At 51.8% G+C, this 25,295-nt stretch overlaps 6 protein-coding genes across 6 annotated transcripts; 3 read left to right on the top strand and 3 right to left on the bottom strand.

The window, feature by feature from the left end:
- Positions 1-214: 214 nt before the first annotated feature.
- On the top strand, positions 215-6,187 carry T069G_02949 (anaphase-promoting complex subunit 1 domain-containing protein; the record flags this gene model as incomplete). The annotated part of the gene is made up of 4 exons (XM_056170159.1): positions 215-3,038; positions 3,101-3,561; positions 3,617-4,890; positions 4,957-6,187. The coding sequence occupies 4 exons, from the start codon at positions 215-217 to the stop codon at positions 6,185-6,187; spliced, it is 5,790 nt and encodes a 1,929-aa protein (XP_056031051.1).
- A 732-nt stretch (positions 6,188-6,919) lies between these two features.
- T069G_02948 (PCI domain-containing protein) lies at positions 6,920-8,329 on the bottom strand (the record flags this gene model as incomplete). The annotated part of the gene is made up of 2 exons (XM_056170158.1): positions 6,920-7,834; positions 7,925-8,329. The coding sequence occupies 2 exons, from the start codon at positions 8,327-8,329 to the stop codon at positions 6,920-6,922; spliced, it is 1,320 nt and encodes a 439-aa protein (XP_056031050.1).
- Positions 8,330-8,866: 537 nt separating this feature from the next.
- Positions 8,867-9,443, top strand: T069G_02947 (mitochondrial large subunit ribosomal protein (Img2) domain-containing protein; the record flags this gene model as incomplete). The annotated part of the gene is made up of 2 exons (XM_056170157.1): positions 8,867-9,316; positions 9,393-9,443. 2 exons carry the CDS (start codon positions 8,867-8,869, stop codon positions 9,441-9,443), a joined length of 501 nt encoding a protein of 166 aa, XP_056031049.1.
- Positions 9,444-9,951: 508 nt separating this feature from the next.
- T069G_02946 (ARID/BRIGHT DNA binding domain-containing protein) lies at positions 9,952-13,173 on the bottom strand (the record flags this gene model as incomplete). The annotated part of the gene is made up of 1 exon (XM_056170156.1): positions 9,952-13,173. One exon carries the CDS (start codon positions 13,171-13,173, stop codon positions 9,952-9,954), a length of 3,222 nt encoding a protein of 1,073 aa, XP_056031048.1.
- A 5,763-nt stretch (positions 13,174-18,936) lies between these two features.
- T069G_02945 (u3 small nucleolar RNA-associated protein 6 domain-containing protein) lies at positions 18,937-20,207 on the bottom strand (the record flags this gene model as incomplete). Its single annotated transcript, XM_056170155.1, has 2 exons — positions 18,937-20,046; positions 20,118-20,207. The coding sequence occupies 2 exons, from the start codon at positions 20,205-20,207 to the stop codon at positions 18,937-18,939; spliced, it is 1,200 nt and encodes a 399-aa protein (XP_056031047.1).
- A 774-nt stretch (positions 20,208-20,981) lies between these two features.
- On the top strand, positions 20,982-24,346 carry T069G_02944 (frag1/DRAM/Sfk1 family domain-containing protein; the record flags this gene model as incomplete). Its single annotated transcript, XM_056170154.1, has 8 exons — positions 20,982-21,072; positions 21,153-21,320; positions 21,380-21,712; positions 21,772-21,898; positions 22,001-22,042; positions 22,103-22,187; positions 22,246-22,291; positions 22,353-24,346. 8 exons carry the CDS (start codon positions 20,982-20,984, stop codon positions 24,344-24,346), a joined length of 2,886 nt encoding a protein of 961 aa, XP_056031046.1.
- Positions 24,347-25,295: the final 949 nt, after the last annotated feature.

Here is a 25,295-nt window from a genome sequence, read left to right as displayed (position 1 = left end):
TCAACCACCAACCACGCGCCGACACGCGAATATTCCCATCTTCAGATGCTTTAGAGTCAACAAAAAGAAACATACATGTCATTAGCCGCATGCTTAGATTGTAGTCGTTGCATGGGATACGATGCCTGGGCCGGGCTCCAGCAATCACTAAGTGGGCGGCAATATTGACAAATCGAAGCCATTGCCAATCGGCGTATGGAGTTCATCGTCCAGCATGGCAACTGTTCAATCTCTAGGGCTGCATCAACCGGCTGGGCTTCGGCATGCTATTGACGAACAGCTGCTACCTCCAGATCCGCCTGCCTCGTCATATTCCTGGGAGATTTTTACTGACGACGGAGATGGAAGCCAAGTAGAGGACGAGCTGCTCACTACCGACAGATGTGTGATTTGGTGCCGTGGGGGCATTTTCCGCAAATCATTCAAATTCGATCTCGAAAAGGAATCCATCACACAAGCCCTTCTCACATATTTTCCAGCCTCGGAAGATGGAGGCGGTAACCGCAAGGCTTCTGTTGCCGTGGGCCAGCGTCCTGTAGCCCTTGAAAAGGGCTTGGTGGTCTTTCTCAAAACCCAGGCCCATATCTACATGCTATCGGGGACAAGTCACGTAGTCCACATGCCGTTCGAAGTTGAATCAGCCTGTGCCGCCCCTGTTGGAGTTCTCATACAGACGAAGCAAAAGGCCGAGAACTTCGCACCGATTGCCTTGAAGTTTCCTCGAGTTCCGCCCAACTCTTTCGTGTCGTCACAGCTGACTGCATTCGGCAGCTCTCAGCAAACTGCTTTCTCCGTGGAGGGCCTCGGAAATCCCAAGCTGCTACCGGTAGGACTGAATATGACGCTGGAAAACATGTGGGATGCGCCGTTGGAGCAGCCTGAATCTCACTGGCCTCGACTCGTGGCTCTCACCGATCCGTTGTTAGACATCGGGCTTGTTGTGACAGATGCCGAGAAAGTGACGTCAACCCGGAGAAATAGGAATAAAGCTTCAAAGATACATGGCTTTCTCGATCCCGCTGAAGAAATACTCTACGTTGAGAAAGTCGTTATCCCTGGTACTTCCCCTGAACATCCCCATGAGCCTCTGATACTTGGCGTCACCATCAACCGCGAGGCTAATGCCTACACAATCTGGAGATTGTCATATTTGGAACATGAGGATCACTTCATCAAGCGTCACGCAAGTCCAAGCACAAAGGCGTCCCGACGTCGAAGCTCCATGCAGCCTGGATTTGCCAGCGGCGCATCTACCCCGGTACAAGCAAATCATCGTGATAGCTTTGGCGCACCGCTGCCAGGGAAGCGATCACGCAAAAGCGAAAAGCTCGAGAAACCGCTGGATTTGTTGGAAAGGCAAAATATGGAAAGTTCTGGAGTTGGGCGGAGGAGCTCACGCAGGCTGAGTTCAATGCTAGCTCGTGCAGATCTCTCGGCCTCCTACGACAGAGCAGTCTTCCCAGACCAAACATCACTTCTCAGTGGTGTATCTTCGAAAAGACATGATTCTCTTGGTAATCATGGCCGTTCCAGCTCTTCCTATATTCACCAGGTTCATCATAGCCTCGGAAGTTTGTTGGAAGCTCCGTTAGACGGCGGCTTAGATGATCGCCTTCATAATATACGGCTTGATGACCGTGAATTTGACGGACTACAACATGAAATGCTCTTCAGCAAAATCCATATCATCCCAATAGATAGCTCAAACGTTCACTATTCACCACCCGGCGGCACTTCTCGAAATCAGGCGAAAGTATTTGTTCTTGCAGCCCCTCCTTTTGCTACAAATGATTGTCATACGGGCCAATTGCTTATAGGTATCCAAGAAGTTATGGAGAAACGCCTCCAACTGGTCACCTTTTCTCTCAAACTACATCAAAAGACTGTTGTTACCTCTGGGCGTAAGGGGTCATCTTCCACGATTGCAGTATCAATTTTGCCAGGCGAATTACGAAGAGCGCAAAACGTGGTTGACTCATGCAAAATAATCGATGGAGACCAGTCTGCAATCCTTGTGTTGTCGGAATCCATGGACGGTCGACATGAGCTGAGCACTCAGGCACCCTGGAGTGAGATGACCAAACTCTCGCTTTCTCTCCTTTTTGTCGATGACACAAAGAGTCTGCAATTCCGTGGAAGGGCAGTCGACAGAGACGTCAGGCAGCGAAAGAGCGAAATCATAGATCTCACTAATGGCAGTATTGTGGGCGTCTGCCACTCCAGGCATCGCGGAGTGGTCGACGTAGTTGACACGCAAGGACGTCTCCATCAGTTGAGAATCCAGCTGCGGCCGTCTTGTGCTCCAGTGTCTGCTATTCTCAACATCTGCAGAAGTGTCTTTCCTGATTCAGTTGGGGAACGGATTCACACAGGGTGGCTTCATGTCATGCAATGGCTATGTAGCCAAGGTAAAGCAGATGGCAACGTGGAATGGTCTGCCTTGACCATCCTGCTCCTGGCACTATTCTTAAACCTCGATCGGTCGGAAGTTCGAAATTCCCCGTCTGAGAGACTTTCAGTTCGGAAGCGGAGGCATCCTTCCGGGTCATACGCCTCCCTTAGGGATTCCGATGACTGGAAAGCTCTTGAAATGGGAGAAACTGTAAACTCTCTTGGGTGCCCGGCCTGGATGATCAATCGCGGATGGCAATGGGTCATTGATGATGATGATGAAACCACTTCTCAAAACATCACCCAGGGTCTCGGTACAAAATTCATTTCCAGGCATGTTATTCTGGCCAAAGAATATATGGGTTCTTCATTTGGGATCAATGCTTTCGGGCCCTCCGGATATCTCCCAACTTCTCTAGGCAGAAGTTCTGAATACAGACGAAAAGCTGCTGAGGATGTTTTCATGGCCATTCACCTTCTGTTAGAGGAACAGAAACTTGACATTATGTCCGCAGAATATCTGCCATCCGGTCGAGCCGATCTTCGTGTGATCCTATGCCAAATTGCTAGATGGTTAAAGTGGCACAACTACTCGTCATTTTATGAACTGGGGATACAAGAAGACCTCGACCCACGCCACGATCAAGGTATGGTTTCATTATTCTTATTTCTTAGACCAGCTCCTTTACTAATGGATAATTCATTAAAGAACTTCGTCTGAAGTCGCCAATCTCTGAACCAACAGCCAGGCCAGATATACTGGAATGGATTCAATCCCGTTTTACAGGGCTCCATGGCCAAGACTATATCATTCCAGCAGATATCTTTTATACTGCCGCACAATTATCCGAACCTGATAAATTGTTTGACAACCGCTGGAACTCTATTCTCCCCCGAACCATTATGTTTAAACGCTTCTTTAAGCTTATCAAAGCAAATACCACAGCAGTGCAAATGGTGGAAGCTATGAAAGAGTGCGGCTTAACTAATCATGTCCTTGAAACCCTCCCAGAGGCTATTTTGATACCTCTTCAGGATGCCATAGCGCTCTGCCAACCTCATCCTCCTTCTTCCTGGTCGGATGAGATGCTGGAGCTGGTAAAGAGGACTGATATCAGCCTGATTCTCACCTCCAATAAGCGTCATCGTCCGGCCATGTCCAACATCTTAGTGAGTTACTATCATTACCCCATGCTTTAGTGCAATCTACTAACAAGCAAACCAGACACCAACACATACGGCAAGTTGGGAATACAAGTTGCTCTGTGAAAGTGTTGAGCAAACAAATAGCCAGGGTTATGACGAAGGCGAAGGAACCGAGCGACAGTCTGTGATTCGGGCACTCTTTAGGGACGACCGCCGCCTTCAAGAAGCTCGAGACTTGCTGGCAACTCATAAACCTAGAGTTGTGAGTCTGCCACAAGACCCAGGTTTGCCTGAAAGTGAATATTTAGAGAAGCAAAAAGAGCTAGTTTCCAGGATTGCCGCCGGAACCCTGGCTATTCCGGCAGGGAGAGGACTTCTTTTTTACAGCCTTCGCTTCCCTCTAATTACCCAGAAATTCCATATTGGCGGGTTCAACCTGAACTGCGTTGTCAAGCCCAACAACGTCACTGTAGGCGTGGACAAGACCTTATTCACAGAGGAGAAGGTTTGCTGGGGATTCTTCCATCAAGGTGTCGCGGCTGGGCTGGCAATTTCCCCACAAGCAAAGGGCATTGATACTTCGTGGATTCTGTACAACAAACCGAGTCAAGACATGAGCAACCGGCATGCTGGATTTCTGCTAGCACTTGGACTGAACGGCCATCTCAAAGGCGTTGCAAAATGGGTAGCTTTTAAGTACCTTACGCCAAAACATACGATGACCTCCATCGGCCTGCTGCTTGGCCTCGCCGCGTCATACATGGGCACCATGGATTCTCTCATAACTCGCCTCCTCTCCGTACACGCTACTCGCATGCTTCCGCGAGGTGCTGCGGAACTTAACCTTTCGCCCCTCACTCAAACGTCCGGCATCATGGGAATTGGCCTTTTGTACTGTGGTAGCCAACACCGACGTATGAGCGAGATAATGCTTTCAGAAATTGAGCATGTCGACGACGAAGATGAAGAAGAGCCCCTGAGGAGTGAATGTTATCGCCTTGCGGCCGGTTTAGCACTTGGCTTCATCAATCTTGGCAAGGGAAACGATCTCAAGGGCTTACATGACATGCGTCTCACAGAGAAACTTATCACACACGCCACCGCAACAAAGAATGTTGAGATCGTACATGTTCTGGATCGGGCCTCCGCCGGTGCAGTCATGGCCATTGCACTTATCTTCATGAAATCGGAGGATCAGATCGTTGCGCGAAAGATCGATATCCCCGATTCGGTGCTTCAGTTTGATTACGTTCGCCCCGATATTCTTCTTCTACGGACTATGACAAAAAATCTCATTCTGTGGTCTCAAATCGAACCCACGTTTGACTGGATTCAGAAAAGCCTTCCTGCTCCGTATCGCTCACGGCACAAACTACACAACACGACCAAGCTGAGATCATCCGACTTGCCCTTTTTCAGTATTTTGACAGGCCTCTGCTTTGCTATCGCTCTTCGTTTCTCCGGAAGTGCCTCTCCCAAAGTGCGAGATTTACTGTTGCATTATCTAGATCAGTTCATGCGTATTACTGGGCTGCCGGCAACGCCCAGAATGCATCCTGATGCCGCTCCCCTCTACGACGAAGAGCTAGCTAGAACAAATGCCCGAATGTGCCAGGATATTCTCGCAGTTTCTTGCTCCATTGTCATGGCTGGCACAGGTGACATCCCTGTCCTCCGTCGACTTCGGGCTCTGCATGGAAGGGATGATCCTGATACGCCTTATGGCTCACATCTCGCAGCCCATCTTGCTATTGGAGCGTTATTCCTTGGCTGTGGCACTACTACTTTTGGATCCAGTAACAAAGCAATCGCAGCATTGCTGGTGGCCTTTTATCCGATTTTCCCGGTAAACGTTATGGACAACCGATCGCACCTTCAGGCCTTTAGACACTTTTGGGTCCTGGCGGCTGAACAACGCTGTCTTGTCGCCAAGGATGCACTCACAGGCCAAACCGTCTCTGTACCTGTACATATCAAGATGCGAGGCAGTTCGTCTATTGAGTCGGTATTGTCGAGAACAACCCCATGTCTGCTGCCTCCTCTCGATCAGATATCCAGCGTGACCACTGCTGGTGGTCCACAATACTGGGATGTTGAACTTGACTTCTCAAACGAGGAGCTCAGAAAAACATTCGCGCAGACACATAATCTCTTTCTCCGTAGACGGCCACCGCGCGAGGGCACCTTCACGTCAACCCTGAGAGCGCTCGGCGAGCAAGAAAAGGGCGAGAATCCCCTAGAGTGGATCCTCAACCTGGATGCTTTGCAAGATCTCAGCTACGCGGAGAAAGCAGCCTTGTTGGACACCGGTGACGAACAGCAAGGCGGTATTGGAAGCGCCGTGGACGCAAGGCTCGAGATGGAACGGGGCGTCATGGAAGGCGGCGATAGAGAGCGCCTCGAAGGTGCAAGGTTGCTCTTCGAATGGGGCGACTCTCGCGATAACCTCCGCCAATCTTCGTTGACGGCCATGACGGATAGTCAGAGCACCATCAAGCCGGCAAACTCTCAGGACGAGTCGAAGGACGATGCTCCCGCACAGCATGAAGAGACGGAGGATGAGGCAGAGGGCGTTTGGTGGATGAGAGACAGTGCTATTGAGGCTTTGAAGGGGAAAGTATGGATGGCGGCCCGACAACATGAACAGTAGTAGATTTGGCTGGAGTGCGTGGACGTTTTTGTCATTGGAATGTTGTGGCAATTACATCATGATCATGGTAGCGTTATGAATATCAGTGGCATATAATCAGGTAGAGTATAAAATGATGATAGACATGCCTGATAAACACGAGAATTACCTCATGGTAATGTTTAGCCAGCACTCAAATGTTACTTTGATGTGAGCAACTCAGAGAAACCTAACGTACACAACCTTCACATTGCATCATAACACACAGCAAAAGAATCAACAATATTTAAAAACTTCTCATCATTGCACAAAGGAATAATTTCATTACAGCCCTGCTCCCTCCCTCAAGAAGACATCCTCCCTGTCCCTGTCTTATCCGAATAAACGCCATGCAATGCAAACCGCATCACTACAGAGATAGAGAGAGAGATAAGAATATAAACAAAACAGGGCCGGTCTACCGTTTTCTTTGCTCTTTGCTCTTTTTTAATTCCCCGTTTCTTTTTGGAGGAGCCTCGAAATGTGAAAATCGCCGGTTCTTTTTGGTGTCTTCAATAAACCCATCCCGTCCGTGAGCCCAAAGGTATGTCCTCCTTTGCCTCTTCAAATCTCGGAGTTTTAGAAGTGAGGCATGAGCATCATCTTTCCTCGAAACCACCCCCTTTCCCCTACTTCAAAAAAAGTCGATCTCTAAACGAGTGTTCGCTTTGCTATTTGATTGTTACGAATACATCTGCTAGCAGTCTCAGCAGTTTATTTGGAGACAGCAGCGTTGAGGACTTGTGTCCTGAAGAATCCGCCCTTGGTCTTCTCAATGACCTGCTGGTAAACGTTGTTGGGGGGGTGGTTCATAATGACAGTGCCATCCTGGCTGTCAATCTTGGCATCCAGGCGCGTCTCGCGGATCAGGTTCACGATCCACTTCTCTCCATCATCAGGGTTCAAGCCAAGCTTGGCGCTCAGGTCCCTGATGTTCATTCGGCTAAAGATCTTGCAGTAGCTCTCGCAAATGAGGTGTCGGGCAGCGTTGACAAAGGCATCAGTGGACGCAGCCAGGAAGAAATCGCCGCGGCACACCTCCTCGGCCATGCGGAGAGCCTCACGAGCAGCGTTAAAGTCGTGGGCAATGTAGAGGGCGTTGACAAACTGGGTGATGGGGTCAGCATACTCGTAGGCTTCCTGTCGAACATATCGAACGATGTCTTTGAGCTGCTTTTGCTGGACAGAGCTGTTGCGTGCACGTGTGCGGCCGGTGATAACGGCGGCAATCAAATACCGCAGGATCCAGGGGCAAGAGGTCTGGATGGTGTTGATGTAGGAAGCAGAGAAGAACATGTCCAGGATGGGTTCCCGGGCACCCTCAAAGTTGAACAGGGGGAAGAGAGACCAGTGAATAAGCATGGTCCGGTGGTCAAGCTGAGCTCGAGGGTTGTTGAAGAGTCTCGTATCGATACCCTCTCGGACGTTCTTAAGCTCATCAACAGCAGACTCCCAGTTCGTAGAGAGGATTTCGGAAGCAAGCTTTCCCCATGTAGCAGCGGCCACCTTGTCATTGTCGGTGGAGAGAACTCGGAACTGGTAGAGCATATCGGCAGCAGGGCCATATTGACCGCATCGGAACTGGAACTGTCCAAAGTCATAGAGAGCATTTACCATCTCAATAGTGACCTAGGGAGAAAAAAAGGAGACAATAGCGTTAGCATTTTCGGACACGCAAGGCATTTTCATTGGCCTGCTTGTGCCAGGATTTCCACCTACTCCGTGCTGGTTCTTGAGAAACTCCAAGTTGGCCACCTTGTCGCTTCTCAGCCCGTTGACGACCTCGTCCTGGGTTAGGAGGTTTGCAATCTGCTCCGTCGCCTTCTCGTACTTGTCCAGCTGTGCCAGCACATCCTGTCTCTTCTTGGTGTACTCGGCCGGGGCCTCGGCAACTCCGTGCAGCTCGCAGTACAGCGACGCTACGTAGTCCGTCATGTTGGTATCGTCCAGCAGCTGAATCTTGCCTGACAGGATCTTCTTGGCCAGCTCGGAATCGCCCTTCTCCTCGGCCTGGTCGCCCTCGAACTGGATAAGCGGGAAGAGCAAGTGACGGCTCAGGTGCGGCGCAACCTTGGGCATGATTGACGCGCCATCGGCTGGCAGGGCCTTCAGAATATCCTCCATGATGAGATTAATTTCGTAGGTGAAGAGTCTGACCGCGGCGAGGTAAACGGGGGTATTGGGGTGTTTCCTTTGGTCGGTCGAAAATGAGGAGGATTTCGTCGCTAATTCTGCAAAAAGGTCGCCTGTAAATGGAGGGGCAGATTTTTGGTGAATTTCGCGAATACACAAAGTGGTGTGGGGGGGTTTGCGCTTTTTTACCCGAATATCTGCCGATATCTGTCGCCAAAGAACCAAAGTTTTGCGGCGCATCATGTGATCTGGCGATTTGAAGCAAAAAGGAACTTTGAAGGCTCGAAAGCAGAGGCGCAAGACAGCAACCGGGCTGAATTGAAAGCTCGTGCGTCACTGGGACGGTGACTCTCCTTGTTCATTAGGTCATTCGGATCTTTTGCTCTTTCATTACCCAACGAGACGATCAAATAGGACCCTGTTGCAAGGATCCATCTCCGCCATTGGATCGACTTTCTCCAAACTCGATCCGAATCACGAACTCTAACGGCGCAAGTCGTTGTCTACTATTGTATCACTACACTCAAGATGAGTTACCTTATGCCTAGAGCTCTCCCTTTGAGGAGTGCAAGTCTCTATAGGCCTGCAGTACAGACGCGAATCAACGCCTTCGCATCAAGATCTCCATTCCTTTCCACCCTCCAAGCAGCATCCATCTCGACAAAGCCCTCGTCTCGACAAAACCCCAACCAGAAGCTCAAGATTCCCCCTCATTTGCGTCAATTGAGTCGCGCCCCTGTACCTCCGCCAACCAAAACACCAGAAGAGCTCGTTAGCCTTGGCTATATAGTGCGCCGTACACCTTCTGTCCAGCTCCCTATATACCGGAGGTGGCAGTCAGGCGGCACACGCCAGGTGGTTTTGATTAAGAAGGTCGACGGTGATCGTGTACGGCTATTAGAGGATCTAGTTGGTGGCCTTGGTGTCGCTAGAGAGGATGTGCGGATCAACCCAACAACACAGCACATAGAATTAAAGGTAATAATGGGTGGACCTTCCTGCTGGCAATCAAGGCCGACGACACAGTGGCTGACAACTCGTTTCTCTGTTCTAGGGTGATTATTTCGACAAGGCTAGGGGGTGGCTGCTTGAGCGTGGTTTCTAAGCCCGTGTATAGAGGAGGAAGAACCAAACTTCTGAGACTGAGATGGTGAGCGTTGGCAAGAGATGACCCGAGCTTGACGCTCATTTGTAAGATGTGGCGCATTTTATGACTTAACATATATATGTACAACAAATTCAATAAACGAATAATCCAGGCCACCAAAAAGAGGTATCAGTGTATGTAACATCCCTACTCCTATGTACACAGACGCCGCGATGAGTCCGCGAGAATTCCGCCTTTCCAAAACCCGCTGATATTGAACACCTATGCACCATCGCAATTGTGATGGATGGTTTAAAACAAACATTATCAACCCCAGACATAACATTTACACGTTTGATCATTGTCGACACCGTCAACTGTAAACCCTGAACGTAACCTCCTCCTTCAGCCTTCGCCTCCTGCTTTTTCTTTCTTTTCTTTTCAAAGTTAACGGGGACGATTATCCCGCAAATGCTCATATTTTAGACCTTTTCAAAAAAAACATTAAAACGTTCAAAATCAGGACTTAGCCCGCCAGAGTTGTGATTGTTGACAAATGCTGCAATAAGCCCTCCTTTGACCATTCAGGGCTATGCATAGATAGGGCCTCCAGTAGCGCCTGCCCGGTCGGTAAGAAGGCTCCAGCAGCTGAAAAGGCTGGGTTATTTGGATCTCTCGACTTTTCCACCAACCGCCTAAGCAAAGCAATCGCAAGGACAGAGATGTAGACAAGCTCAGGATCTTTCCTCGGCGGGGCCCGTCCTGCTCCACGACCAAAGGCTTGTTGTGGCTGTTCGTACGTGCGACTCAGATCCTGGCCGAGACGGAACAGGTTGTTCGCCAGGCCGTTACCCGCATTCAACCAGCTCCTGACGAGATTTGACTCAGCGCCGGGTGCTAGAGACGCAAGAATTTCTGCTGACAACAGGCCTTGCATCAGGTATGGCTTCCGTACCTCAACGAGTGAGGGGAAATTTGCCGGTCGATCGCGCTCCCGAACTTTGTCTGGAATTGGTGAGATTGCCAGCGCAAATGTCCGAGTAAGAAGCTCGTGCGGAGTGGCGTTGGCAGCATCGAAAGCGAAAAGGTTTTTGTAATGACCTCTATTGGGCTCGTCGCGAGCAAGAAGCTTTGCCAATGCATCAACCGCATGGGGAAGGTAGGTATGAACGCTTGGGTCATAATTGGTGAAGAAAAGTGTATCATTGGTCAATACTGGACTGGGAACCGGAGCAAATGATAGCAAGAACTGCAAAAGACACAATGCCTGTTCTCGGCCGGGTATTTCGACCGAACTAGCAATATTAGAGAGGAGGACGACCACATCCTTCATGAAGTCAAGAGTATTGTTATGAGTTCGGAGAAGCATTGTCCTGGTGCCGAGATACCGAATGGCAGTGCAGAGAAACTTGATGACGGACTCATCAGCGAGAATATTGTGGTTGTCGTTCTGCTCTCCCGGGAAAGATACGTTTCGTAAAATGGTTGAGATGCACACTAATCGATCGACGGCTCGGTCAAGTTCATATTCGTCGGTGCCAAAGGCGGGAACGTCCCGAATTGCCCATCGCTCAATCCGGCATGCTCTGACAACCTCCTCGTATGGGGTGAGCTGGATATCATCGGATACTTCTGCCGTGTGCTCTGTTAATAGCTCGAGCTGCTCCTCCGCACAATCGATGAGCGCATCTACCAAGTCATCGCAGTATCGCAGCTGTAGGAAATGTGCCTGGTTCGGCGAATGGGATACTGTCGCAAGCGTGTCCAGAGCAAGACGAACTTCTCCGTGTATGCCACTTTGCAGGCTACGCGTCAGCGCAGCTATATCAATGTTACCAAGGTCGTTTACTGGAGGAACAGTTGGCTTCCACCGCTCCAGCTCTGCGCCTAACAAATTCGCTGCGTGGAGGTCGACACCGCCATACGTGGAAAGCTCTCGCGCGCAAGGATTATAGCTATCCGACTTCTGGGGAGGCCGTGGCATTTGCTGCTCGGCATTCATGACACCAACCGGTCTGCCGTCGGCTGGCCCCATAAGCATACTTCCCGCCCGCGAGTGAGCTGGCGATGGTATTGAAAAGTCATTCGGTCCAGCTGGATCAATGCCGCGCGACAAGCTGTTCCTATTGTGGCCAGGGATAGCGTTTGGCTGCTGAAGCTGCTGTGGAGTTTGAGGAGTGGAGAAGCCGTTGACTGAGGGTTGACCAGATTTCACAGGAGTATGTTGCTGTACATGGGCCTGGGGCGGCGGTTGCTGTTGCTGTTGCTGTTGCTGTTGCTGTTGTTGTTGCTGCGGCTGCGGCTGCTGTTGTTGCACCGGCTGTATTTGACCCTGATTCATATGTTGAGGCGGCGGGGCCTGTTTTTGCGGCGCGACTTGGTTTGCAAGATTCGCTTGTTGCTGCTGCATCATTCTCTGCTTCTGCTGGGCTATCCAGACTTCTTCAAACTTGGACAAATTACGCTCGTAGATCTGTTTGAGCGAAAAGGGAACGTTAGGCTGCTGCGCCGGAAGTCCCATAGCCTGAGCGACATGGCCCCAGCCATTGGCAACGGTCACCGACTTCGAACCGCCCTTTTGCTGAACAGCTTGGAACAGAATCATCAGATTGACCAGCCGGTCCCCGATCATGGGATTTGGATCTAATGGAAGGCCTTTAGCATTCATGAGCCCGGTCAAATTCTTCATAAACTGTTCTCCGTTAATGCTGCCAGTTGGTCGGTGTTGAGGTCGCATCGGTCCTTGAGGCATCTGGCCATTTGGTACACCAGGCATCTGCGGCTGCTTCGCCATCATCCCGCGGCCCATGCCTTGAGCCTGCATTTGAGCCTGCATTTGCATGTTGCCTTGGAGTTGCTGTTGGAGCCGCATCTGATACGCGGCCATTTTCTGCCCTTCAGTCAGGTTCTGGGGTCGCTGTTGCTGTTGTTGGGGTTGTTGGGGCTGTTGCTGGTGTTGCTGTTGCTGTTGAATCTGCTGCTGTTGCTGCAACTGAGCATACATGCCAGCTGGCATTTGGCCCATGGGTTGTCCCATCTGAGCCATTTGTTGGGCCATCATGGGATTGCCCGCCATCGCATTTGGATTTGGTGATGGGCGCGGATTCGATGGGGATTGCGCGAAAGCCGGGTTGTAGCCTTGAGGCATGTTCTGCATGTATGGATTCGGCTGGGGTGTGCCATGTTCCGAGGTGATGGGCGACGTCTGAGAAGCAAACTGCTGAGCGCCCGGGGAAAACGGGTGAGGCGAGGCCGTCGCCACCCTCTGAGGGACACTACCTGGGCGCATTTGGTTGCCCATGATGGGCGAGGGGCTTGCGTTAGCCGAGCCGTTGGTCTGGAGGTGGGAGAATTGGCCAGCATTCTGCTGCGGCATAGCGCCAGGCTGGAAGCCGGGGAAGCTCTGCTGCTGCGGCGTTTCGGAGCGCGACGTCGGAAGCATGCCCGGATTCTGCCTGGGAGAGCCGGAGATGGAATCCTCACGGGGCCGAGGCCGCTTTGATGGAATGACAGAATTGGTCTGGTAGACCTGAGATGCCTGGTAGCCGGCGGGCGAGGCGTGGCGCATCGGGCCGTTTTGCAGGGCCATCTGCTGTTGATTGGAAAACTGGGCGGCCGGATTGAACTGGCCCGGGTTGGCCATGAAGGCAGAAGGGTCCATCATGGCACTGGCAGCGCTGGGATCATTCATGTGCGGGAAGCCGTTGCCATTGTGGTTCGGGACTGCGTCGTTCATCCAGGTGCTCATGGCGATGAGCCCGACAAGCTGTGCGCGGCGACGTCAGCGAAATCAGCAGGCACGGCGGCCAAGAGCCCATTGATGGGCGCAGGGATGGATGGAGACGGGGCCGTAACACGGCACAGTGGGTGGTTTGATGGACGACAACGTTGAGTCGCGTCGCGGGTTGGCGGAGAGAATGTATGTGTATGTGTGTGTGTGCGTGTGGTGTCGGGTGGGAAATGGCAGACAGCCAGACAAAGAGCGCTGGCTGGGGGGGCTTCGGGTGGGCGCTGGGCAGGTAGCACTAGCCATAGCAGGCTGGCCAGGCAGGCTGTTGGGCCACCTGCGTGCTGGGAGCGGCGCAGCAGGCGCTGAAGCCGGCAGAAACCCAGACACCCAGGGCCTCGAGAGGGGGAGCGGCCTCTAATCGAGGTACCTCGCGGAAGGGCGGCAGACGCTAGCAAACGGACGTACCTAGTGATACCCGCGACGGGTCCGAGGGTGTCCAATGGCTGCTACTTGGTGCAGGAGATTAGGAGACGAAGTAGCGGCGCTCGTGTACGGATACTTTGCGCTGGGTAGGTCAGCCGCCGCGAGTTGGGCGTGTCGAGGTACCAGTACAGCCGTCCAGCCTATAAAATTATGGCCACCAGTTCCAGTGGATGTAGCGCAGGGGCAGCGAGCGCGTGCTGGAAGAGAAATTTTCGGTGCAGGCGTCGGATCAGCGCCGATGCAGTAACAAAGAGCCACCTCAGCGGCACCCACGCAGCGCCCAGACTATCGACAGCTCGGGGCAGAAGCGTTCGCTAGCCGTCGCGATGCGATAGAGACAACTCGGTATGTCGCCTGGGGGGCAGCAGAAGGCAAGGAGGTGCAGGCAACGTGAAGTGAATGGAGAGCCAGGTCTTACCTAAGGCGCGTTGAGGTGGATGACTGCGAGTCCTCGCTGGATTGGCAGATTAGTTTCAGGCCGATGTGAAATGCTCCCTTCCTGAGATCACTAGCCTGTTCTGGATTAGCGCTGACCGGCGCGAATAAGCCAAGTGGACCGCTGGCCAATGGACGCGCTGCGTTAGTGTCGCGATAGTAGCCTTTGCTCTCCGTATTAGCAGAAGTGCTATATTTGCAGCTGATCCACTAACAAGATCGACTGATGCTGCTATCAGTTCCCTATTTTGCAATCGGAATAGGATTTTGTCGCGCTCAAGTAGCCTTTTTGAGAGGCGCAGCTACTTCGTCGTTGGTTGTGAATAAGACTTGGGATGAGAAATTCAGACCGAGGCCTAGCCAAAAGCGAGTACCTGCATCGCAAGCACCGCTAAACTGCGCGTTGTATCAATGAGGCAGCGAGCAGCAGTCTGGTGTTTCCCCTTCCTTCTTCCGTTGGTGCAGAATGTATTGTGAAACGAATGCAGATGTCGTCACCACAAGTAAAACAGAGCAATTGCTGTGCTCGATCTCCAAAAGGTCGCACTGAAAGCCAACGTCTTTTGGAGCACTGCAAATAGACTGCAGCCATTGCTTTTCCGGCTTTCACAGGCTATATGACGCCTTCCTCGTTTTCTCCTCGCTTGCTTCGATACAGCGATTGGAGGGCTCAATAATCTGGGTATGGCTGCATCCACCTTCAAGCCGCGAAGGAGCAGCATTAACAGGCGCTGACCATAAGCCTGCTGCGACGCAATGCTGACTTCAACCAAAGCAACTAAATCCAGTAGTGAAGCACATTCTGTCGAGCAAGCGGCTCCCCTCGGGGTACACTCTCTCCGGATACCACTCTAGTTCCAACAGGTGCATGCTCTCCCCCTGGCCCAGGCCAGCTTGCGATAAGACAAGTGAGAAACATGGTCGCAGAAGTCAACCACTGCTCCTTTGCCGTGAAGTCGACATCATATCCCAATGCTGCCAATGCGGGTGTGTTGAAGAGGATTAGGCTCGACTTCTAGCTGCATCATTGCTTTGGCTCATTTGCTGCAGCTTGAAATGCAGCGGTACTGGCGTTAATGTGGCGCGAATGTGGCTCTGGTGATTTCATTGCCACCTATATGCCACGCAGAGTAACGAGTGACGGCGCGCACTTTGGAATCCAGAAAAACACATCCAATTCCGGGCCAAGCTCCTGTCCAGTGTGCCGAGCCAATGGATGTTGCATCGCCTTCCCAACGACTCAGCTTGCCTCCGGTGTTACTTTGTTGATAGGAATTGACTGCAGGCTGACCAGAATAGGTGCCCAGAGCGGCCCCACCACAAGCCACGAACCAGGCTTCGGCTTGTCCAACGCATTTTGTTTGGCTTAGACGCTCGCTTCGCTTCAGTTGCTCCAGGCAATTCCAATTTGCGTTTCGCAGCCGCTAAGGCCTCGCAGCGGCATCAAAGCTGAGCAAATCCAGCATGAGAGAGTGGGCATGGCGCCAGCCTGCTCCGAGTCGACTGGGATGGTACGAATCCTGGGGTCGTCGTGTCGCCTTGTGACACCGTTTGATGCCGCTGTCCAGTCTCCACAGGGTCAGCCACCCCTGTCACAGCGCTCTGATGGCAGCGCCGCTGGACCTTGGTCGAGTCTCTCAGCGGCCCCTCCGACATGACCGGTTCTCGCATCGTGATGTTTTCTGTCTGGCCATCGTGATTTTCCGAGGGCAAATCCGGGCTTTGACGAGCACTTGTCGCCTTTTCCTTTGCTGTTGGCGATCCGTCACTGCCTTCGTGCTGAGTATTTCGCTGGCCGCTTTTGCTCTTCCCGACTGACACCAGCCGTGGGGGGTCCTCCACACAAGCTGGGTGAGGTAATCAGATCCTAGCCATGTAAGTGAGCCCGTGAAGCAAAAATGAGCCACGCACGGCAACGCGCAAAGAAAATGGCGTCGAAATCGACCTGAATAGGGCTGGGAGGAGGGGAGAGGAGTTCATGAAAAGATTGAAATGGGAGGAAAGCCGGCGAGAAACGGGGGAAGGGGGGGTAGTTATGGGTGAGAGAGGCAGAAGGCCTAATAGCCTGCCTATAATCTGGTACCTGCCTCGGACCTGGGCCTGCCATTAGCTCCAGCTACAGCTACAGGTCAACGGTACATGTACCTACAACTCAGCGCACGAATCTGGCACACAATTAAATTCTCCGCTGCCAGCGACAAACCCGCCCGCCGCCACTGAGAGCATCAAATCAGCAGTGTCCTCACTTGGAGTTCCTTCGTCATCCGCGTCGCGCCGCAAGAACCTGAAGGAAGAAGGGCAAGTCTGTTTAAAATCTTATTTTGCCCCTAAGCAGCTCGTTTGCCGTGGCAGCGCTCCGCAGCCCAAAGGGGGGAACAGGTCGCCTCACTATATTCGCTCATTTTTCTCTCCCCTGGAGCCCGTCAACTGAAGCTCCTCACGCGGTCCTTTACCCCCACAAAGCCCAGCACGTATCATGTACGAGTACTTGTATGGACCGCCCAACCGAACACCACCAACCGCCTGCCCGGCTTGACGCACCATCCCCCCTTCCCTGTAAGAAATAACTAGAGGGAAAAGAAGAAAGAAAAAGAAAATTGCACAGCCAAACGGCATGGGCCTTTGTTTGACAAGCGTGCGGATAATGGCAGACTCGCTCCGGTCGTTCTCGTGAGCCCGCCGCTTTAGTGTGCGTCTGTGGAAGCACCGTTTGCTGATCACAGCTTGACGGCTGTCTGTACGAATACCGTAACGGCAAGTAATGTATGCCATCATCTCTGTCACAAAGCGCGCTTTAATCATGACCCGAAGAGCCGATGGCAAACCAGCCACCAATCGCTTACCGCGCATAACGCAGAACCTTTTATATCACCTCCCTCTTGTTTATATTCAATCGCTCTGTCCGACCTAGGTTTCCCCCTCCTTTTTTGCACGGCGTCCTTTTGGGCTGGTTGAGCTACTAAGTTGTGTGCCATCATGCGTGGCCTGGGCTGGGCCTAACCACGCTCCCGCCATTCCGTTCTCTCGCCACCCACTTAATCAAAAGAAGCAAAGAAAAGAGGAAGCGGAAGAAGAGGAAGAAGGGATGGGACGATATTAGCATTAACTAACGAGTTTTATCTCGCCGACGCTGCACCATATTACCTGGGCTGGGCCATCCATTCGGTGCTTTTCCACTCGACTTCGAAACGTGCTACCGGCAACGGCATGAGCCTCAAGTGTGTCGGCAAAGACAGAGGATGCTGCATGATGCGGTGACATCTCAGAACGCTATGAAACAGCAGGCTGATTTCGTCATGGATCTGACTCACTGCCTGTCTTTTCTTTTCTGAGTTTTTTTATGCAACCTCTCTGCGAGCTGCTCCCGAGGTGGAAAGTATAGATGGAGACCAAAGACCCCCATCCCGGCGCTAAGAAGGAGTTTTGCGAGCGCTTTGATGCTCCAAGTCTGTTGCTACATACAACCAGCCGAGATTACCTCCGCGAGGCCTCGCTTTTGTGCCCGCGTTCGCAGCCAATCCCATCGGCAAACCGCCGTCGGTATCCTCTGGTCGGTTCTCTTGGACGATTTTACAAGGAGCACTTGTTTGGAAGCGAATGCTGTTACATGGCATCCCGAATCCTGGCGATGGGATGCCTGGCAAGAGGCCATTCACCGTCAGCGGAGGCGTCAGGTATCATCCAATCCAAAGCACCACGACTGTCCTGTCACCAAATTTGCCGGCCAATTCCTGCACTAGGCACGCGCCTGCAAGCCCGACATTTGCCCATCGTCGAAAGAGACGGTCAAGGATAAGTGTCCAATCGCACAAGCCCCCGCATACCACCAACATAGCACTCCCGTGTCTAAGGGTTCTTCAAGCAGGCCCTTGAGCCTTGGCCGACGCGAACCTCACCGTTCTTGACAATCCTAGAGCCTTACTGCACATGAAAACCTGCAACGGAATGTGCGACATCTGCTTATTTGCCTTGACAAATGGCGGCTCCGTACAGGCACGTGGAAGCGGTGTTATAACGGCCGCCGGGTTGGGAAGGTTTCTAAAAGTACGGTTTTCGTAATACTACCGGCAAATCTGCCTATGGGGCAGTGTGATCATCCATCCATCCCTCTTACATACAACCACAGACAGCGCCGCTTGGAATTGGGCCAATGGAACATACCGAACCATCCGCAATTGCGTCGCTACGTATTAGCACCGCCGTGGCCACCGAGCATAAACACGCCTCCATTTGCTTGTTACCTAGTTCTCCGTAGTTAAAATCCTGTGGGCAAATCACTCTCCCGGACAGAGTCTCCTGGGCCATCCATGTTAAACTCCAACGGCAGAGTGTGGTGTGCACGGGAACTAATGCTTGTCCAGGGCTAGCCCACGCACCAAGAGGCGCCATTGCTCCTCGCGTGGCTACCTGACAAGTGGCCCTACCTAAGCCATGGCCTGCGAATACGATGTATCACCTAGCTAGGGGTAGGATCACCTTGGAGATAAGAACTGGCTGGAACACGTGCATTTTCACCTGTTATTCCTGTGCTTATAAGTTGTCCAATGTCTGGGACTTTGCGTTGTGGCTGGCGCTAGGTTGAAAATACTACCTGTACGCTTGGACCACCATCCCTTGGCTTACATTGATTGGCATCCATACCTGTAGTACCTAGTAGAAATTTGTCCTCTCTGTGTGATGTGTAACACCCATGTTGACCAAGAAAACATTGACAAATCTGTTAAATGTTAAAGGCAAAAGGTATAAACATGCAGGCTGCGATAAAACCACGCCGTAGAGAAATCTATTAAGAAACCAACGCAAAAATACGGCGTAAGCCAGCAAAACATACAGGGTAGCATTAGTATGTACAAGTCTACCAGTCTAAGCCGCCGATGCCTCCCCACCCAATTTCTCCTTGGTATGCTCCAGAACCGTTCTAAGCGCCTGGTCCAAGTCTTCCAACTGCAGATATGCGTCTATCCAGGCAATAGTCTTCTTCTCCAACAGGGTCTTGTTTGTGGTGGTCTCCAAATAAGATCCTAACCGCTGCAGAACCACACCCAGGCTTCGAGGAAACTCTGCCGTGTATGGCGAAACGCCCAAAAGTGGCTGTCGGATATGGCAGTTGCAGGTAGATGGATCGTTGGGGAACTGCTCATCGAGAGCATCCAATGCGTGCTGAGATATCCTTGGCTGGACCGAGAGCTTGCTAAAGGAAGCGAACATGAAGTAAAACTGCTCTGCAACCTCAGCCTTGAAGAACGGCTGCCTCCGCGAGATATCGAATATGGCCATCGGAATGGCACCGTCCATGGCAGGGTTTGACCGAAGCTCCTGCGTCGTCTCCTTGTCGATGACGCTGCCCTGTGCCTTCGACGGCTCCGGAAGAGACAGATCATTATCCTCATCCTCGTCGTCACTATCACCCAGCAGAAGAAGGTCATCATCTTCATTTGCCGGACGAGGCGCCACTACCTTTTCACCCTTGGCCTTCTTTTTCTCCATCCTCTCCAACCACTTCATCTCGCATCTTGCGTACTCGAGCCACAGCGTGCAGTCTGAGGAGCAGAACCGACAGCCTCTCATGAAGCAATTCCTCGCAGCCGCCATGTCACCGTCGCTTGCGAATCGATTGGCCGCAACCACCCACATCTCGGGATCCTTGGGCATCATTCGAAGGGCCCTGGTCATGGTTTTCCGCCAACGTTTCGCCGCCTTGACCTTTGCCATGTACGCGAGGTATTCACGCCATAATGCACCGCATGCGGGGTGTTTGGCGACACTTCTATCGTAGATTGACAAGACGCGAGTCTGACCGGCGTGGGCAGAATTGAGGTTGCGGAGCTTCAGTCTCTGGCAGCGCTTGGAGCGGAGAGACTCGACTGACTGCTCCCACTGGGCATAGGACGACCATTCGGAAGGCGTGTTGCCCGGGGAAAGCACTCTGTGTTCGAAATCGTTTCGTTTTTGGACGATTGAGCGAATCTCATCCTGATTCGTAGCGTTAGTCTAGTACTCACAACCGTTTCCCTACTGAAAACTTTCTGAGGAACCACGCCCACCTTGGAAAATATCGATTTCTCCTCCCACTCTCGCAGTTGGGGGACGGAGCGTTCGAGATAGAACCTCGCCTTGTCTGCGACTCCAGCCATGTCGACCTCTCCCGATATTAGTTGAGCTTGGGGTTTGCGTAGTCTCCTAGCAGAAGCTGCACCTGGCGTTGGCCGAAGTTTTCATGAGGCTGCCAGAAATTTTAGTGGAACCCGTTTGAACCTCTCCAACGAGCGGGCCTATGAAATTTTGGCGGGGCTTTCGCTCGCCTTCCGTCATCAAGCTTACTTGCACTGTTAAGTCCCTGTACGTGATCAAGCCGGGAGCCGCACAGCAGCTAGTCCCTTTAGGGAGAGCCGATTTAAAACCGTTCGAGCATCTGTCCATGTGAATCCGACTGATGCTTGCGCATTTTCAAGAGCCGCTTGTTGATTTACTCGACTTATTTTTGCCCAATCAAACACTGTAAATGATCTAGATGATGCCAGTCACTGCGATTGCTGCGGCAAAGCTGACCTGCATGCGCAATGTCGTTTATCACTGCAAGGCAGCCTGGGGAATTTTGTCGTGACAGCTGAAAACGGACTAGTAGGCTGTGTATTCTCAAGCTGTGGGCGACATTTAATTTTCGTTTCAACCACAAAAAGCTCGCGCCGAGACGTGTTATCCATCCAATCCTTGTCATCCCCACAGACGGCAGGGCACAGGGGGGCAAGTCGCCTGTTGACACGATCGCGAAAGGCCCTCGGCACGGGCGACTAAAAATCCAGTCTCTTATGATTTCAAACCTCCCCTCGTTCAACTCTCCCAGTCCTTATTTCCGGATGCTCCGGACGCTCTTTTGATTGCGACCTGCGTTTCTTTCTTTTGTCGCGATGTCGTCGAGATACAAGGACAAGGAAGGCGGCGTTGTCCTCAGCTTTAATGGACAGTGGGTTAGCTGGGCGCATACGGCTGTAGCTTATAGTAAGTCGCTATGAGCTGGGAGCTCGAGAATTGCGCAACCGGAGGCCGATGCCATGTTTTTGCCTGCTAACTTGTCGCAGCTGCATTCATCAGTGCATTGATAGTCGGCGTTTCTCTGCATTACCACAAGATCGTACAGAATGAATTCTACGGATACCCAGATGAGTGGTTCCCGTCTGTTTCTGCGACGATCGGCGACCGATACCCAGAGCGCTCATTTTTCATGATCTTTATTGCAATCACATCAGGTAGATACGGCCGAAGAGCATTGCACGGAGAGGAGGCTGACTTGATTTGCCGCTTGTAGGACCTCGATTTGCGCTCGTCGGCCTATGGTACATTCTGACTCGTAGATCCGGTTCCAAGCTTCCGGGCTTCGTCGCTTCTATGGGCCTACTGCGGACCTTGACATGTGGTGGCTGGACGTACATCACATCTACGGACGATCACGATTGGCACGATATTCTCATGATATCATACATCGTTTGCACTCTGCCGTGGACAACTGGCTGCATTGCCTTAAGTCCGCCAAACCCCTCCGCGATCATGTGGCGCAAGCGCTTGGCAGGCCTTTTCTTCGGAACTCTGGTTCCTCTGATCTATTTCTTCATCCAACACAAAGTACACCGTGTAGCTGGAGGTATTTCCCCCCAAGTCCATTAATTGGGAGACGACGGATTGGATCTAACGATAATCTAGCTTATACGACGTATGCGTTTTTTGAATGGGCCTTGATTCTCTTTGACGTGGCCTTCGATGCGGTTACGGCCCTCGATTTTAATACATTTGAGATTTCGGTAAAGGATGTCAAGGGAATCAGCAAGGGGTACGTGCAATGGCTTCCCAGATAGAAACTTGTCTTTGTCAATTCTTGTCCAATGTAACTATTCTACGAGAACATTTCTAATAAGCCTTTTTTCCTCGATAGTGAAAATCTTTCCTCGGTCCCATCTGCAGTTTTGGAGAAGGAGTAAGTTCCTCCACGCCTAGGCACTTGATTTTGCAGTCGCTTACGAGTGGGTTCATTCAGAAAGGAACAGATTACGGGTGGCTTCTTCTCCATCCGATTTACATCAGCCGACGCTCTCGACACTGCTGCCAGTGTATACCATGGGGTTAGTTGTTTGAATGAGGATTTCCATGCTCAATCCCCCGGATACTAATTTGTTGCAGTTTGTCTTTTGGTCAATGCTTACCAGTCTTGGTCTTGTCGTGTGGTGTAAGCTCCCCATTTCCCTGCCTTCTTTTTTTCCTGAGACCCCTGCTCTGACATGCATCAGACTTCCCACTCTGGCACATGGGTATCTCTGGCTTCGAAGCTTTCGTGATGGTGACAGTTGCGCCATCGCTTTTGGGAATTGGAGTCTTCCGATCCTTTGTTGTGAACAATCTGCGACTGGTTCACCTTTTGTCGCTATGTGGCGTTGCTGCATACCTTGTTCTCGACCCAGTGCTTCGTCTGTGTACAGTTGGCCTCGGTGTTGGACTTTCATGTCTTGGCTGGGCTAGCTCTCTGCATGCAGACTCAGTTCACAATGTTCGACTGGAGACCAAGCTGCTCGGATGGATGATTGGATTGATTTTGTCGTCTACGTTGAAGTTTGCCTGGACGACGAACAACCCTATCTGGCCTATTATGCATGCCGCCAACGGCGGATGGAATGGTGCGGGACTCGTGCTCGGCATCTTGTCGGCTCTCCGATTTACCAGAAAGGGCCCTCTCACCGGCGGCTCTCTATCAGATGAACCAAAGCAGCAAGGCTCAAACCTCCTGGCTGCTTTTGGTATTGGTGGTTTGTTCTTCGGCTTACATTCATTGCTGTCCGACACGAGCACCATGATTCTCTGGGTATGGGAGGGGTACCCGATTCGAGGGCCATATTTCTCCACTCACGGCTGGTTTACAGTCGCTGCCATGTCTGCGGGTATCTTCTTGGGCATCAACAGGCCAGGCCTTGCAGGAAGTTGGCCTCAGTATGCAGTGGGATTCGTCAGTGCTATCGTCTTGACTTTTTTCAGCCATTGGTTTGGTTACTACGGTGGTCTCGGTCTGGCGGCATACCTCATGGCAGTCTCTGTGCCACTCATCTCCAATGCCGCAAAGAAGGACCCGGCAGTGACATTTGGCCTGGGCTTCATGTTCTACAACTTCATGGTGCTGTTCCATGTATGGGTCGTTGCCTACGCGTTCGTCCCCGGTGGCCCGCTGGTTCGTGAGCACACCGATTGGGTCATGCTTACTACAATGCTGATGATTGCCGCCGGTGTACACGATTTCAACACGTCGCGGCCTCGACACCAACCTGCTCGCCGCCCGTCACCCTCGCAGCATAAGAAATACTTTGGGTTGTCAGCCATCATCGTCAACGTCCTATTCATGTGTGCGGCCTTCAGGCGGTTCCCTACTAATGATTATAAGCCTTACCATCCTGAAGATCGGGTTCTGACAGCAGGTATCTGGACGATCCACTTTTCTCTGGATAACGACATGTGGTCTTCTGAGTATCGTATGCGTGATCTGATTAAAGAGATGGAGGTCGATGTCATTGGTCTCTTGGAGTCGGATCTGCAGCGTATCATCATGGGTAACCGAGATACCACCCAGTTCCTCGCCGAGGATCTAGGCATGTACGTCGACTATGGTCCCGGCCCCAACAAGCACACGTGGGGTGCTGCCCTCCTGTCCAAGTTCCCTATTGTGGAATCCAAGCACCATCTCCTTCCCAGTCCCGTGGGTGAGCTGGCGCCAGCAATTCATGCTACTCTGGACGTCTACGGCCAACTCGTTGACGTATTCGTTTTCCACTCTGGCCAGGAAGAAGATCCGGAGGACCGACGACTTCAGTCTGAGTACCTTGCGAAACTTATGGGCTCAACGGATCGGCCAGCATTCTTACTCAGCTACTTGGTGACGGAGCCGCTTGAGGGCAACTACAACACTTATGTGAGCGAGACTTCTGGCATGCATGATGTTGACCCAACCGACTGGGACCGGTGGTGCGAATACATATTGTTCAAAAACATCAAGCGTGTTGGTTATGCCCGCGTTAGCCGTAGCACAATTACCGACACAGAGCTACAGACTGCGAAGTTTGTGATTCCGCGTTCAGATGCCGAGATTCAGGAGCTAGCAGCCCAGACGGCCGAAGAGCGGGATCATCGCGTAGAGGAGGAGGACGTGCCGGAAGGATGGCGCTATCCTGCCATGTTCAGGGGAGAGGGTGTGAGAGATCATCGATACCACGTCTTTGACGAACCACGTTACTACAACTAATTTCGGTGCCGGCGGGATTGTAAACTTGTCTGGACGGAGTTATTTGGCGGTGATGGGGCGGTTGATTTTGGCTTTTTTTTTTCTTCTCGCTTCTGAAGGAGCGAGAGACAAGGGAAAAATGTACTTGGTACGGACACGGCTGTTATTGATTAACGAATGATTGGGGAGGAAATAATTCTTGTGATATAAATTGTGTAGCTGTAAAATAATTGCGAATTCCTTCTTGATTTCAGACCCGTATTGTTTTCTCGTTTAGGCAACTAGGTCTGGCTTGATAACGGCAATTGGACGTGGTAAATCGGTTCGGCGCCGTGGAACAGTCTCTGATTCCCGCGGACTGTCTCCGGTATCGCCCTGCCGGGCTACCTATTCAAATACTAATCCCTCTTTGCAGGCAGCCTATCACGACAGCCTCACAGGCAATGCACGGAGCAATCATGCAATCCAGCCCTTGCCCATGCCTCACTCACTTGGGTCCCTGAATACTGTAAGTGGACGCGAACCGCAAAACTCCACTCCTCTCCGGTCCGATAAAGTGGAGAACGAAGAGGGCTGTTCGCAGCTTTGGTTACCGGCGGCATCCGCTTTTGCCTTGGAGACGCTTTTCGGCGCGATTCAGAGATGCGGAAACGGGGCGGAATTGGTTCCAAGGTGCGGCTTCAATCGCCTCTGGCACTCGTTTTCATTTTAGCTATTTTTTATTTTTAACTTTCTTTTGTTGTACCTTCTTCTGCCGCCTGTTGTGTATTGTTACGAGGACGATTATGCAACGGGATAGTTGGACGGAAGCGGGAAGGGGGCTTATGCAATCCATTCGTTATCGGTTTCGTCGGAGAGGATGACGTTTGTTCTCTTCCGTGGTTGGTTATTGCTCGGACACTTTTTTTCAATAAGAACTTGAATTCTCAAGATTATTGGTGGCCACGTGCTGTGGTGCGAAGGTGTGGAA

Source organism: Trichoderma breve, chromosome 2 (genome assembly GCF_028502605.1).
Source record: "Trichoderma breve strain T069 chromosome 2, whole genome shotgun sequence".
NCBI lineage: Eukaryota > Fungi > Ascomycota > Sordariomycetes > Hypocreales > Hypocreaceae > Trichoderma > Trichoderma breve.
This window is presented reverse-complemented; position numbering and strand designations above follow the sequence as displayed.